Source organism: Vigna unguiculata, chromosome 9, assembly GCF_037176805.1.
Source record: "Vigna unguiculata cultivar grain cowpea cultivar isolate G323 ecotype 2 chromosome 9, ASM3717680v1, whole genome shotgun sequence".
Lineage (NCBI taxonomy): Eukaryota > Viridiplantae > Streptophyta > Magnoliopsida > Fabales > Fabaceae > Vigna > Vigna unguiculata.
In genome coordinates this window covers 26,465,233-26,481,075 of record NC_140800.1, presented here as the reverse complement: position 1 = coordinate 26,481,075, position 15,843 = coordinate 26,465,233, and the positions used below count along the sequence as shown (strand labels likewise).

General features: G+C 31.1%; 1 protein-coding gene across 1 annotated transcript; it reads right to left on the bottom strand.

Annotated features, from left to right (window-relative positions):
• Positions 1-9,369: 9,369 nt before the first annotated feature.
• On the bottom strand, positions 9,370-15,108 carry LOC114163095 (uncharacterized). Its single transcript, XM_028047177.2, has 7 exons — positions 14,817-15,108; positions 13,675-14,092; positions 13,424-13,580; positions 12,196-12,240; positions 11,611-11,779; positions 11,144-11,511; positions 9,370-9,979 (listed from the first exon to the last, which is right to left on the bottom strand). Exons 1-7 carry the CDS (start codon positions 14,946-14,948, stop codon positions 9,658-9,660), a joined length of 1,611 nt encoding a protein of 536 aa, XP_027902978.1. The 5' UTR covers positions 14,949-15,108; the 3' UTR covers positions 9,370-9,657.
• Positions 15,109-15,843: the final 735 nt, after the last annotated feature.

The following is a 15,843-nucleotide window of genomic DNA, read 5'->3' as shown; positions in this document are numbered from 1 at the left end:
TATATATATATATATATATTAAAATTATATTTATTAATAATCATTGATAAATAAAGAAGAAGAGAAGAAGCAGAAACATCTTATTTTATAAAAAATTTATATAAGTATCGGTCAATTTTTAAAAATTTAATAAATTATTATATTTAAAGGGTAAAATCGGTATTTTGAAAAGTGGACACAAAAAGGAGAATCCCCTTTATATATTGTTATAGATTACTTCTTGTGAATTATCAGTTTCATCCTTTTCAGTCCTTCACAAATTTGAATTTCAAACTTCACATAGTTGTGGCTTTAATCATCTGAATGTTCTTTTACAGTCTTTGATTTGCAAAGTCTTTTCCTTGCTTGTGAGTGGTTAATAATCATATGACAATATTTGTAATATTCAATTAGAGAGGATTTATATATATACATATTTCCGCAACCGAAATCGTAACGGGACGACGAACCAAAAAAAAAAATTTGTAAAAACAGAGTTTGGAGTCGCCACCATAGTTATTATAGGAAACTATGGAAAACCATAAAAAAGAGCAAGGTCTGCCAAAAACCAAAATTTGTGTCCGGGAGTCGGTTACGCGTGGGGAAGGTATTAGCACCCCCACAACGCCCGTCCTAAGACGGTACCTTTAATTAAATGTGCAAAAGTTCTGTGATTTTTCGAAATATTTAATTTTCGCCAAAATTAGTAATAAAAGAATGTACAAAAAAAACTAAAATATTTTTTTGAATTTTTGGGCCCGACGAGGATTAATCCTCGCTTCTACATATCTCCATGTGAATTGGAGAATCAGGGTTACGTAGTTCTTTATGAAAAACTATTTGGAAAATTATTTGAAAAATGGTTCAATTTGTTTTATAATTTTGAAAACTTTTTATTCAACATTTTACTATTATTTTATTATTGGTGTCACGCAACGCGAGCGGCCGAACAGACACTGAAAATAAATTCTTTTTTTCTAATATTTTATTTTTTATTTTTTTAATCATTTATAAATTTTTAATATTTTTTTAAAGTTATTTTAAAGTAGTTGTGGATGTCATTCCGACGAAAGCAACCAAATAGATATAAAAGAGTAAACAAAGAAAGTTATATTTTATTTTTAGATCATCTGTATATATTTTTTAGAAAAAAAGGAACGAAAGTCTAAAATAGGTGTCATGCAACGCGAGCGGTCGAACAGACACCAAAAAAATGGGAAAAAAAATTAATGATTTAAAAAGAATAATAACAAAAAAATTGATAAAAATAAATCAAAAGAAAAAAATACCTTAAAAAATGTTCAATATCTCCTCACCTTTTCTCTTTTTCTTATTCTTTGCCTCCTTTTCTAATATTTTTGTTCTTTTCTAGAGAGATAAAGATGAGAGGTGTCTATCTATGTGGGTGGTAATGAGAGAAAGAGAGAGTGTAGAAAATGTTTTTTTTTTCTTTTTTCTACCTCCTTCAATATGTTTTTTTTTTAAAAAGAGATTAAAAAGAGGTGTGTATGTGGGATTGGTGATGGGAAAGAAGTAGAGTAGTGTCGAGAATTTTTTTCTTTTTTGACAGAGTGCGTATTTATATTCACAACTTGCAATGTCAATGCAATCTCAGCCTTAATTGTAACAAACAATATAAGGAAGGAATTGATCATGATAGTAGCAAATTATGAGTATCAAATCGCAGCAAAACAGAGCACAAAATCAATCATCATCAATAACAAATCAGAGCACAAAATTAATCCCAATTAATAATATTGATTCTTACCATTTGAAGAGATATTGCTTCTAATTATTATTATATAATTAATTTCTCTGTCAGGAACAAAGGTAGAAAATATTTGAGTTATTGAGCTCATGAAAATTAATAACAAATTGGGCTCTTCCTCCTTTTTCTTTTCTTCTTTTTTTTCTCTTTTTTTTCTTTTTTTTTTTCTAAAGTTGATGTTTGAAAATCTTTTTTGAAGAAAATTTTGTTTCACATTTTTTTTATTTTCCATTAACTAAAAAACCCTTTTTTTATTATTTTTTATTATTTTTTTGAAAATAAATTTATTCACCCGGACGAAATTGGGTGTAACACACACACACACACACACACACACACACACACATATATATATATATATATATATATATATATATATATATATATATATATATATATATATATATATATATATATATATATATATATATATATATCAAATATTCAATTAGTCTTTATATTCTTAAGATAAATATTGGTTTAATTAATCGTATAGTACCCAGTTTGGGGCAAGTGTGTCAAATAGGTACCCAGTTTTAAAAAAGTGTCAATTGCATCTCAACTTTTGAAAATTGCTTCAATTAGGTCCCTTTTAGACATAGTTGACTAACGCCGTTAGTTAACGTGCCACGTGTCAATCTGTGATTTTTTAATTTTTTTTAATTTTTAATTTTTTTTTTTAATTTTTAAATCTTTTTTTAAAAAATTTAAAAAAAAATTAAAATGCCACGTGTCAAGTCCCTGTGTGTGACACGTGGCATTATCAGTGCCATGTGGCATTGTAATGCCACGTGTCAGTGTCACTATTAGATGTCATTGTGTTGATTTCGATTTAGTCTCCACATGTGTCTTTTTGTTTCAATTTAGTACCTAAGTACTTGTATCTGATTCAATTTTGTCCCAATTTTTTTTTTAATAATTAAAATATTTTTGTAATCCATTTTTTATAAGATTAAAAATAATTAAGTATAAATATTTTTACAAAATTAAGTACTAATATTTATAATGTTTCTCTCAATTTCAGACCAAATTTATTATTTGTATAAATGTTATACTAATATTTTTTTATTAAATACTTAATTTTTTAATTATTTTAATTATTAAAAAAAAAATTGGGACAAAATTGAATCAGATACAGATACTTAGGTACTAAATTGAAACAAAAAGACACATGTGGAGACTAAATCGAAATCATCACAATGGCATCTGATAGTGACACTGACACGTGGCATTACAATGCCACGTTGCATTGATAATGCCACGTGTCACACACAGGGACTTGACACGTGGCATTTTTAATTTTTTTTAAAAAAAATTTTAAAAAAAATTTAAAATTAAAAAACATTTTAAAATTTAAAAAAAAAATAAAAAAAACCACAGATTGACACGTGGCACGTTGACTAACGGCGTTAGTCAACTCTGTCTGAAAGGAACCTAATTGAAGCAATTTTCAAAAGTTGGGATGCAATTGACACTTTTTTAAAATCGGGTACCTATTTGACACACTAGCCCCAAATTGGGTACTATACGATTAATTAAACCATAAATATTTAATCATATTTTCAAAATATCTTCAATTAGAGTTGAGCTTTGAATATTTGCATTGCAATCTACAAATATGATATTCTCTTAATTGATTGATCATCAACTACAATGTTCATATCTTTGTCGGTCAAATTAGACTTGATCTTTGTATCACCTTATGATTTGTTAGCTTTTTCGTACAACCTGATGATCTCATTTTGACTCATTTAATTGTTTCATGATACTCGTCTAATATATGTCTTGACTTTACTCATCTAGTCAACTTTCCATTTGAGTCATCTAATGGAAGTACTCATCTAGTAAGGATATTCAACATTTAGCTTCAAGAGTTGACTTTGACTCACCTAGCACTGATACTCATCTAGTGCTTTGAAGTGCTTGTGCTGAGTCATCTAATGTTTTAGTTTGACTCGTCTATTGCTTGCAAAAGTCTAATGCATTATCATATTATGTTGACTTGTATGGTATTGAGTTTAAGTAAGTCTACATTGTTTGAGTCGTCCGGTAGCTTGGTCGTCTAGTGAGTTAGTCGTCTAATGATGTAAGACCCGAGAAATTTAAATAACTAAATAAATAATTAATTAATAAATGCGGACAGTGGGAGCCTTTATGGTATTAAATATTGATTGATATGATGTGGAAAAGTATTAGCTCAAATTGAGAGTACTTTGATTGTGTGAGAAGACTTGGGTTCAAGTCCTATGTATGCCAATTATGTGTTATTTTATTTATTATTAATTTTTAATAATAATATGCATGATCATGTTTAGTGATAGCATGATTATAGAATTAGGTGAATTATGACAAAATATAAATTGCTTGAGTGGTTAGGCATTGATTTAATGATAAGCATGGTTTGGGTTTGAACCTTGGTGAACTCATATTTAACTTTCTTTTTGTTAAAAAAATAGTTGTGGCCTGAATATGAAAGGGTAGAGAAAACCCTAACAGAAGGGGCAGCCAAGAGGGGCTGAAAATAATGGGCTTTGAATAGCAACTAACCTTACCATAAAGCCAATTTCGTTTTTTTTTTTTTGCATTTACGAACATTAAGGCAACCTTTAAAAGGCAAATTCAGGTGAGAAGAGGGGTTTTTGGCATCTGTTATTGTGGCATAGGCAGAGGGATACGAAAATTTAGAGTGAATTGCGAGGATTGAGAGCTGATTTGGGAAAGAATCAAAGAGAGGGCATTGGTGCTCAAGGGAAGACGCGTAATTCAAATTCTAAGCAAAGGAAAGTCCCAGGTAAAGGGAGCTGACTAGTTTAATCTCTTCCTTTGAAAGAAGATTTTAAGTTTTGTTTGATTGAATTATTGTTTACAATAAAAAAATGTGATGCATTTGTTTTATATTTTAGAAATTTTGATTGTAATGGTGATATAGTATCATCAAATTTTTGTTTGAATGTTAAGTATGTGATTGGTGAATTTTAGTGATACGAAATCTAATACAGCATGAATGAATTGAGGTTTTCTTGATTTGTGGGTGAATGATGCAAAGGAAAGGTTAGGGTTTATGTTTTTCTTTTATAGTGGCGTGACTTGGGGTTGCACTCTAAAGCTTTCATTTTTTTTAGTTATATGAAAAAGTAGATAAATGTGGTGTTATGTTATGCTATAATATTTTGGGAGGATATTTTACGACATTCATCATATAGTAATTTATATAATATTAAAGAAAAAAAAGGAAACAAATTATCTAATTCTGGTGTAGAGCATCGATTACACTAAATAGTTTTTTTAAATATAAATATATATTTAAAGAAGGTTAGAAGTGAGACTGGCTTTCTTTCTTTTCTTTTTTTTTTGTTGTATTTGATATTATATATGACTTCTAACTTTTGGGTATTAAGTTTTGGTAATGACTAAACTTTTGGTATGCTGCAGTTAAGGTTTTAGAATAATTAGTAATTTTCTTTGGTAGTGTTTTCTTATAGAAATTATGATATGGTATAATTAGTAATTTTTAATATATTATATAAGAGGGGAATGGAATAGTTATAGAAAGTGGTTTATAAATGGGGATTCCAGAGGTGATTTTATTAATTTAGGTTGGTATTTAAGTAATTGGATTTAGTTGCATTCGACTTCTAGGGTGCATGTTTAGAGTTCTTCTTCTAACACAACACATTTATTATTATTATTATTATTATTATTTATTTTTATTTTTATTTGTATTATTATTATTATTATTCTATTTTACTACTATTATTGTTATTATTATTCTTATTATTATTATTATTTCTATTATTATTATTATTATTATTATCCTTAATATTATTATTATTAATTTATTTTACTATTATTATTATTATTATTATTTATATTATTATTATTACTATTATCATTATAATTACTATTATTCTTATTATTATTATTATTATTTATTTTATTTTATTTTAATATTAGTATTATTTTATTATTAATATTATTTTTATCATTATTATTATTATTGTTTTATTATCTTCTTTTATTATTATTATTATAATTATTGTTATTTATATTATAATTATTTTTATTTTTATTTTTAGTTTTATTATTATTATTATTATTTTACTAGTATTATTTTTATTTTTATTATTACTATTATTGTTATTCTTCTTCTTCTTATTATTATTTTATTATGATTCTTATTATATTATTTTATTATCATTATTAACTTTATCATTGTTTTATTTTATTTATGGTTTTATTATCATTGTTTCATTATTAATGCTTTATTTAATTATTATTATTATTATTATTTTATTTTTATTTTATTTTATTAGTATTGTTGTTTAATTATTATTATTTATTTTATTTTATTATTATTTTCATTATTTTTATTTTTATTGTTTCATTTTATTATTATTATCATTATCGTTATTATTGTTGTTGTTGTTAATGTTATTTTTATACTTATTACTATCTTATTGCCCGTGCAATATTTTGGGACAATGATTATGTGTTCTTCTTGGTTTATATATTGTTTGGTTGTCCATGATTGTGTGTTGGGTATAACACTTTTGTTTTGATGGTTTTATATGAATTTAGAAAGGGATAGATGTGTGTTTATAATTGAATGATGCATATAAGTTGTGATGTTGTAAATTTAAGTTTATGAATGCGTATTTTAGGTTCTGGATGTTTGAGAATTGAATTGTTTGAAACTAGGAACTTAATTAGAGTACCTAAAACCAGTAGTGTCACATTACTGGTGTAACCCCTGACGGTGAAGAGTGAAGTGCTAAGCAATAACCAGAAATAGGGAAGCTTTGTGTGTCGTGATGCCTGACGGTGTTGGGGAACCGTCAAGCGGTCTGCACTTCCATTTTGCCTGGTGGCGCTTTGGCAGCGCCAGGCGATAGTGCAGGAGCAAGGGTCCATTGTAGATGAATTTGCATGGATGGGTTTGTGGGCTTGGTTAGGGATATGCTGGATTAGTTACGAGCGGGGAGGTTCGTAACGGAGATTTGAAATGTGTGATTGATGCGGGCGGGGAGGTCTATATCTGTTGTACTCTTATGTGGGGATACGAGCGGGGAGGTTTGTATGTTCCGTGCTCACACTTGAGGCTACTATGAGCGGGGAGGTTCATAGTAGGTGTTCACGCATGTTGGACTACGAGCGGGGAGGTTTGTAGAGTTGGACCACGAGCGGGCAGGTTCATGGAAGCATTGGAATCCCTAAGACCAGTTTGAGCATGTATCTAGTATAGGACAATGTGTTTTTCTTAATTTTGTTTTAATGTGTTGCGATATGGACTTGGACCAGGAGGTGCTTGACTGTGTCATGAGCGGGTAGGTTCATGGCTAGTAGTGAACACGTGATAATATGAGCGGGGAGGTTCATATTATGATGCTCTCGTGTGAGGATACGAGCGGGAAGGTTCGTATGTTCCGTGCTCACACTTGAGGGCTGCTACGAGCGGGGAGGTTCGTAACTGTTGGATCACGTGTGTTGGACTACGGGCGGGGAGGTCCGTAAAGTTGGACTACGAGCGGGGAGGTTCGTAGAGGTAGGACCACGAGCGGGCAGGTTCGTGGAAGCATATATATCCTGGGTCCATGGTCATGAAATTGTGGATTGGAAACCTTAGGGCACTAAGGTTTCTTGGTTAAGCATTGGTTGAAATAAATTAATTTGGGGGTGAAATTCTATGTATTAAATTATATGTTTATATTGTTATGCGAGCTCACCCTTTCTGTGTGTGTTTGGCGATGATCGTGTAATTCGTTATACGGGAGCAGACATTGTTTCAGGTGGAGCTGGTGACACTTAAAGCCGGAGAGGGGTTAGCTTGGGAAGTTTTATAGACTACATTTGACTATTTTGTAAACATTTAGTTGATCATTTTTGAACTATGTAAACATGGAGTTTACTTTATGGTTTTAAATTTTGATACATTTTAGTAAGGTTTTAATTTTCCCGCATTTTGGGAAAGAACTTTGAATAATAATGACATATTTGATATTATTTTACTTTATTTTATTTAAATTAGTAATATCCGGTCGGGATGTTACAAATGACATTAGTCATCTGGTCCTACCATCAACTCATCTAATCAACACTTCTGACTGAACTTAGTCTTCAAGTATAATTTATTCTTTACTAATTATGTTGTTGTTATACTTTGCTTAAACTCATTGAACACACATTAGTTGTACAACAATATATATATATATATATATATATATATATATATATATATATATATATATATATATATATATAATCACAATGAAGAGAATTTCATTTTATGAGTCGTCTAATGGGTATATATTAGAGTCTAATGAAATATTTGATCTAGCTTACTTATTCTTTATCCAGTCCTTGTTTAATCATTCTTAGTTTAACTAAACCATTGTCTTATTGACTTAACTCTCTTGTTTTATTATAGGTTTTGATATAGGTTTTGTTATCATCAAAACCTATGTACTATAAAGCTTGTCTAATGGGTTATTTTAGTGTATAATACTAACAAACGAAAAACTCATAATGTGCTTCATGAGCTATGAAAGTCATTTTATGAATGTCTTCTTCCTGCATCCTAATAAGATGATAATAAGTCCAACTCAGAGAAATCACAACTTCGCCCAATTCATCAAGTAACTCGTTAATGATACGAATAGGAAATTTATCTCGTAAAGTGATCTTCCTAAGAGCATAATGATCAACATAAAATTGTCATCCCTCATCTTTCTTCTTAACGAATATACTATGTAAAATTTTACCTTATTTAAGCATGCAATCCACCAACTTTTCAATTTCATTCTTTTGGTAGTGATAGTACCTGTGTGGTTGGATATTTCGAATTCAGAACCTATCTTCAATAAAATCGCATGGTCGTGCTTGCTATGTTAAGGTAAATTTTGTGGCTATCTAAATATTGAATTATATTCATTTGAAACTAATTAAGTACAAGTAGGATAAAGTGATGTCCTACTCTTGGCTTGCATCAAGACTAGTCAACCCTAACGAGACTAAGTTAATCCAGGTCAAATCGACTTGGAGCTACGGATATTCTAATCCAATTGTTAGTGATTTGATATATATCTCACTGAATAAAGATTATATATATATATATATATATATATATATATATATATATATATATATATATATATATATATATATATATATATATATATATATGCACGTTGTAAGAAAACTATTTAAAGTCCTCCAAAGTTATCTAATTTTGCATACACTTCTGAAAAAGTGAATTACAACAAAGACCTAAGAATGACATGATGAAACAATGAGCAATGCGAATATCAGTTAAGATTTCTTCTCCACTAGTAATCTAGTTCCAACTTCTCGGGACAAACTATTACTTAAAGCAAAGTCCTAAGAATCAATTAAGCATAATTAAAGTTCATACAATTTCTCAATAATAAAGATAACATTTAAAGATCAATAGTAAGAATTAAAATGCAAAGTAGTTTTGAAAAAGGTAAAATTGAAAAATTAATTAGGATCAATTAAAAATTGAACTATTTCTATAAAATTTAAGGGAGCTAACTATTCTACTTCTATTGTGCAGGAATAACTTTTCTCATTCCAGACAAAATGGACTTTTAAAACACAAATAATACTTCTCTCGGAACTTTATCCTCGTAAAAATAATAAACTACAAAATTGTTCATAATTTCTTCTGCTTTGATAAACAAAGGAAAAAAGAAATGTATATTTCACCGTAGAAACAAAAAAGTAAAATACACCTCTGAGAAGGCCTTCTCCAGTCAAAATTTTCCTGATTTTGTGTTTTCAAGTTAAATTCCTCCCTTTGACCGTTGCTAGTTGCCACAAAATTCCACGTACAAAAAATAACTTTATCACCTAAAAATCCCAAATGAAATAGGACTACATACTCAAAGGAGGTTTCATGCGTAAACTTTGTGCAGTCCAATGTTAAGATCGGATGATATGGAAATGACAAGAGGAATGGACTGAAGCCACATGGCTCTGAAGACTCGTTTCTGATGTGCTCTTATAGATTGGGAAGGCTTGTGGGCAGTATACCTTATATCGAATATGTGAATCACAGGATCTGCAGAACCAGATGTTATATATAGTCCATCAGGAGACCAAGACTGATTTATCAGAGCTGATTGAGAATCACTGCTTTCTTGCTTCCATCCAAAAGCATGAAGTTCTGTATTCCTCAATCTAATATCAAACAACCGAAGTTGTCTCTCATGGGTCCTAATAGAAATAAAAAATAGTTAATTCAGAGAATGGAACAACAATAAATTAAAAAAAATTGGTCTAAAATGGAGTATTATCATGTTTCCATCTTGTCAGGCATATTCTTGCAATGAATTCAAAGTACAAATATAAAAACCTTGACTGGAGTTATCATTCCGAAGATAAAAAACCTGAGAGATGCATTACGAGCACATAAAATGGAACAGTAAAAGCAAAAGCAACGTGTGTATACTGTATTATTGTTACTGGTCCAAGAAAAACCAGAAGAAGAAACAGAGACTAGCCATGGACAAGTGCAGAGAGGATCTTTCAGAGAAGAGAATAATTCAATCCATCCCTATCCTCTCTCTCCTTAACATAAAAGATATATACGAGGACCTACTGATGACAAAATCTCTAAATCGTTAGTTAGTTAATTTTGATTTGCTCATTCCCTCTCCTTTTGGCAGCTGCTACCATCTGTTCAATGCCATCATCACGTTCCTTTGCTCCCTTGTGAATTCCCTCATATGCCCCCTTTACTTTTCCATTTATGATAACGCATCAGCTAAATTATGAGCTAATTCATCCTAATCTATTATACTTTTTCACAAAGCAGAAGGCAGGCCTATACGTTGGTGCAAAAAAGACTCCATCCTAATATTTCAAGCATATTTAATGAAAGAACCAAGTACACATGCGAAGGATGAGCATTACTAACGACAAAAACCTTCTTCATCATTATGATGTAACAATATATCTGTCTTTAATAAAGATTTCATTGACTAAAGATGTAAAAAGGCACAATATCATAGAATGGTGGTTGTGCACCACATTCTGTGGTGTGGGAGTTTCAGGTTGGGGGAACCAAACCTCGATTCTTCTGGATCTTATTTTTGTAAAGTGCGCATTCACAACATAATCAATGAGTGGTTTTCTTGAACTTAGCAAACAAAGTAATAATGCAAGTAAATTCATCCGATGTCCAGACTTTCAGAGCATATCCTTATATCACTGTTTTCAAATTAACATATTTTTCCCTAAAACCAAACTTAGGACTCAAGACAGACAAAAAAATTGAAATTTCAGGGATGTTATAAACTCTGCATAACACAGATAAGCTTCAGGTGGAAACCAAAGAAAAGAGTCAACAAATCGGACTTCAAAAAAGCAGTAATTTACCCTGTTTGAACCATGAATAAATTGTAGTCGCACGGATTGGGCAGCACACTCATGCATTTGCTATCAACCTGATGCTTGAAATCCGCTCTTCCTACATGAACATCATACCCAAATATCCTCCTATCTGCACCAACAGATAACACCATCTGCTTGTGCTGCATACCGGCAACTCCCATTACAGCAGATGAGTGAAGATTCCTGTGCAATGCCTTTGGTTTCCACTTTTCACCCTCCTGCTCACTCCAAAGTACAACAGCATGATCACTTCCACCAGTTACAAAACATATATTTTCCCATGGCATAAAAACAATGCCATTGATAATTCCCTTAACATGAGGCTTGTCCTCTAAGAACTTTACGCGTTCTCCCTGCCAGTTACAGAAGTTTGGCATGTATCAATAGCAATAGAAATAATACCCAAACACATTTTTACTTTTATGCCAGGATATTTGTGTTAAAAGCCTTACCCCTTGTTGTCCTTTATTCAGATTTGTAATCGATACTTGAGAGTCGCCACCATCAGCACTGTATACTGCAAATAGGCTGTTTCCTTCTGGGTGCCAAACTAAATCTTCTGGCCACCTCCTCTGCTTTTGGGATGCACAATCAGTGGTGCTAAGACGAGAGGCTCCTGCTCTACAAAATTAAAGATGGGGAGAAAGATAACTTAAATTAGATAACATGGTTATGTTATTAAAACATTTTGCTGTTACATAACAGACACTGAGGCAGAGACTGCAATGGTAGAAGAAAGAATCATCAAATGGTCAAGTTTAAAGTTAAATAGAAGAGAATGATGAAATTTAAGAAATATTTTGCAGTTCAAAGTCATAATTTTTCTACTACATACTTCATACAGTAATAGGCTGCAGTAAATGGAACGAGACACCATAGGGATCATAGATTTGGTTTAAAAAACATAAGTATTAGGAAAACTCCACCTTTAGAATATACGTTTGATTTAAGTCTGTAAATAATCAACATCATCACATCACAAAATAAAAGAATAAAAACTCCCAAAAGTACCAATAGAAAGATAAATAAGGGCATACCCCTTAGCCTGAATTTGCCAGAAGTTGACCATTCCATCCAGAGCACTGCATTAATTCCCAATAGGTAACATGTGTCAGGCTAGAAGGAATATATCAATGTACCAGGAACATATCTTACATAAAAGAGAAATTCAAGCTGAAGTCAACAAAAACTGAATCAAAGTTACACAGTCTGTTCTTGTCTTGAACCACTAAAGATCATGTCAGAAAAAGTACATAGCCCTTACCAGCAGCTTTAAATCTTGCTGGTTCCAAGACTGCTATAGTGGGATAACCAAAAAAACTGTGGAAGATAGAGAATTTGGTGATTTGCTACAGTTCGAAGCACTCAGCAGCTCTCTATTTATAACCATTCAGAATGACTTGCATTCAAGAACAGCAAATAGAAACCCTCGGATAAGTTATACATAAATCTGCCTCTCCAGTTATCCTAAATATTAATACCCTAGAAGTAGTAATAGAAACAGTTTCCAACAGCAGTAAATACAGAACTGATGAATCAGAACAGCCATGTAACCTCCTAGACTTTAAATACTAGTCAAGACCCATTTCCAACACTCCCCACAAGATAAAACTCACATTTTAGAATGTTACACAAAAAACATGCATTCATGAAAACAATGGTTGGGACTAAAAAATAGAAAAAGATTATTCAGTACCATAAGGCACGACATAGAGTACGACAGCACACAGAACCAGAAATTTTATTATAAGAGAAAACCAACATAGCAAGATTGAACCTACTTTGATATCACATGATAGATAAAGATAGAGATTTTGGTGAACTGCTACTGCACCACTACTGCGAACTATTTATACCTTGCATTTTACAAAATAATTTATTACGATCATTAATAAACTAATCTTTCCTGTAGGGGTGTCCGTTGCCCAATCCAATCTGATGGAAATGCCCTATCATTTTTTAATATAAATGTTAAAGGCCAGAGGGACACGAACTTGAATCTCATATTTTGGAAGACCATTAAAATCTCTCATCCTCACTTCAAGAGTAAATTTATACACATTTTAAGCTGACCCACTCCCTAACATTAAAAGCCTAGTTAGGGATCCATCATATTGCAATTTAAAAATTTAGGGTACAAGTTGATAAGGTTTGACCCCATGCCTACTGTGGCCAAAAACTGAGAAAAGAAAAATGATACTGATACGTGAAACAATGCAAAAAGAAAGTTTTTTTTTTTTCAATAAAATGGAATTATTCTAGTACCTGGTCACAAAAAGCTGATCATTCACAGGGCACAAAGCAATACTCCGCAATTTCCTCTTGTGTTGACTTGAGATGTGGTTGCTTGTTTGAGAGCGTACTAAGCTTGGTGAAGAACTCTTGCATATTAAAGGAATCAATTCCTTGTGTTCTTTTTGTTCTGAAAAAGCATAAAAATCTTATGAAGCTTAATTACGAGCAAAAGCAATCTAGAAATGAAAATCTACACGCTATCCTAGAAATGAATAACTTACCAAATTTCCTTTTTGTTCCTTTGTCCTTGATTTCAGTTTTTTGCTGCTCAGAAGAAAGTCTATGACTATGGGACTTGTCAGATTTTCCCCTAGAGCTATCACCTGTGATTGGAGAATTATGGATTCCAGGAGTGGCCTCAGAATTGGAACTTACTGAAGCTTTTGAAGAAGGCTTAGGCAACAATACAGGTTGTGAAATTTTTGGATTCACTGAAGGAATAAGAAGTTCTGGTTTAGATTGATGTCGGTTTCTGATAGAGCCTTCATTTCTATCAATGGGACTATTTGATCTGCGCTCTGTCTTCACAGTTTTAATTTCATCATCGACGGTATTTCGGGATGACACTGCTTTAGTGTGACCTCGAAGACGAGCCAATTTGGATTCAGTATCTTGCAACTTTTGCTCCGCATCGTGAAGCTTCACATGTTTCCGAAACATAAAATCAGCTTATAGTTATCCATGCGAAGATTAAGAAAAAGTTCGGTACAGGTTACATATTTGACAAATACAGCAAAAACAAAGTCATAAAAGAACACCAACAACTAGGGACCAGACACAACATTAAGCTTGGAGGAACCATTCTATGAATAATGAAATTCCCCAAGGTTCATAACTAGGGTTCCGGTCAGATTACACCGAAAAATAGAACCAAAATACAATCTCCAAAACAAATTGATAAAAAAAAACGCAATGCAATCACATTGAGAAACTTGAATAAGTAACAAAGATTGCACACACAACTGAACTTCTCCCAAAGCAAAAGCCAGTTGCTTCGATGATAAATGTGAATGAAAATTAGGAAATTAATTCACTACAGAACAACAACGACCGCACACCAAAGTAGTTACTAAAATCAAATTTAAAAGGTTCACCTCTCACGAGATAAACAATACTAGCACTGGGCACAAAGGTTTTAAATTGCAGTTACAGAAGGAACAAAAGTAGTCAAAGTGGAACGAAAGAACAGAGCGAAGACGCTGTTTTGTGATCAGAAGAGTTGGTAGTTAAAGTACACATAATAAACCTAAAAATGTGGAAGGATGCATAAGATTGAAAGAGAAGTAGGAGCATGCAGGAAGTGGCAAAACGACGAAAGCTAAGAGCAAAACGACAATGGAAATCGGAGGGTTAAGGGGGAAACCTGGGTTTTGTAATAAGCGAAACGGAGACGGAGGTTTTTGACTTCGCGGGTTCGGTGTTCGATCAAAGCCACCAATGCCTCTTCTTGCTCCTCTCTGCTGGTGCTGCCTGCGTTCTCGTCGTTTGGTTCCATTCCGACATCACCTAATACTTTCGGATGTGTTAAGAATCGGAGAAAACTACCACCGATTGTGTTTGTGTTTGGTGTTCTCTCTGTTTGTGTTTGGTGTTCTCTCTCTTCGCTACCTCTGCCACTCGGTTAGTTTCATTTTAGACTTTAGGAACGTTTGAGGTTTTCCCATCATAACAAAAGATTTATTATTCAACTATAAAATAATTTTCATAAAACGTAACTATATAGTAAGAATTTTGATAATTTTATTATGGAAGGAATATTTTTATTATGAGTTGTTATTTAAATTTAAAAACAAAATTATTTCAAGTATAAAATTGAATATATATATATATATATATATATATATATATAATTATTATATTTACAACTATATTATCTATAACAATGAGATAATATTTGTGTTCACATTTTGTTATTTTAGTTTTATTTTTAATTATTATATTAAAAATTATTTTTTTATAAATAGTTTATATTTAACTGTTATTCTAACAATTTTGTTTCACTTTAATAGATATGTTAATAACTTTTTTTTATGTATATATTTTATTTTTTTAATTGTATATTTAACAACTATTTTAAAAATTAACTAGTAGACTGATTTGTGTGTACGCACCGTACTTTTTATATTTTGTATATTAAAATAATAAAGTAGTGAAAATATTATATAATGAAATATCATGAAAATTAGGTTATATTGTTGTAGATGTTGTTATTAAAATAATGAAGTAGTAAATCTAACTGATGCAATAATAATTTTAGTTTTAAATATAATAAATAGAATTGATATCAAAATAGAGTGCATTTAATTGATTTTACAAAATAATTATAATAGCATGTGACCAGCGCGTGTATGCATTTTTTTATTTGATTTTTTTTAGAATAATAATATAAT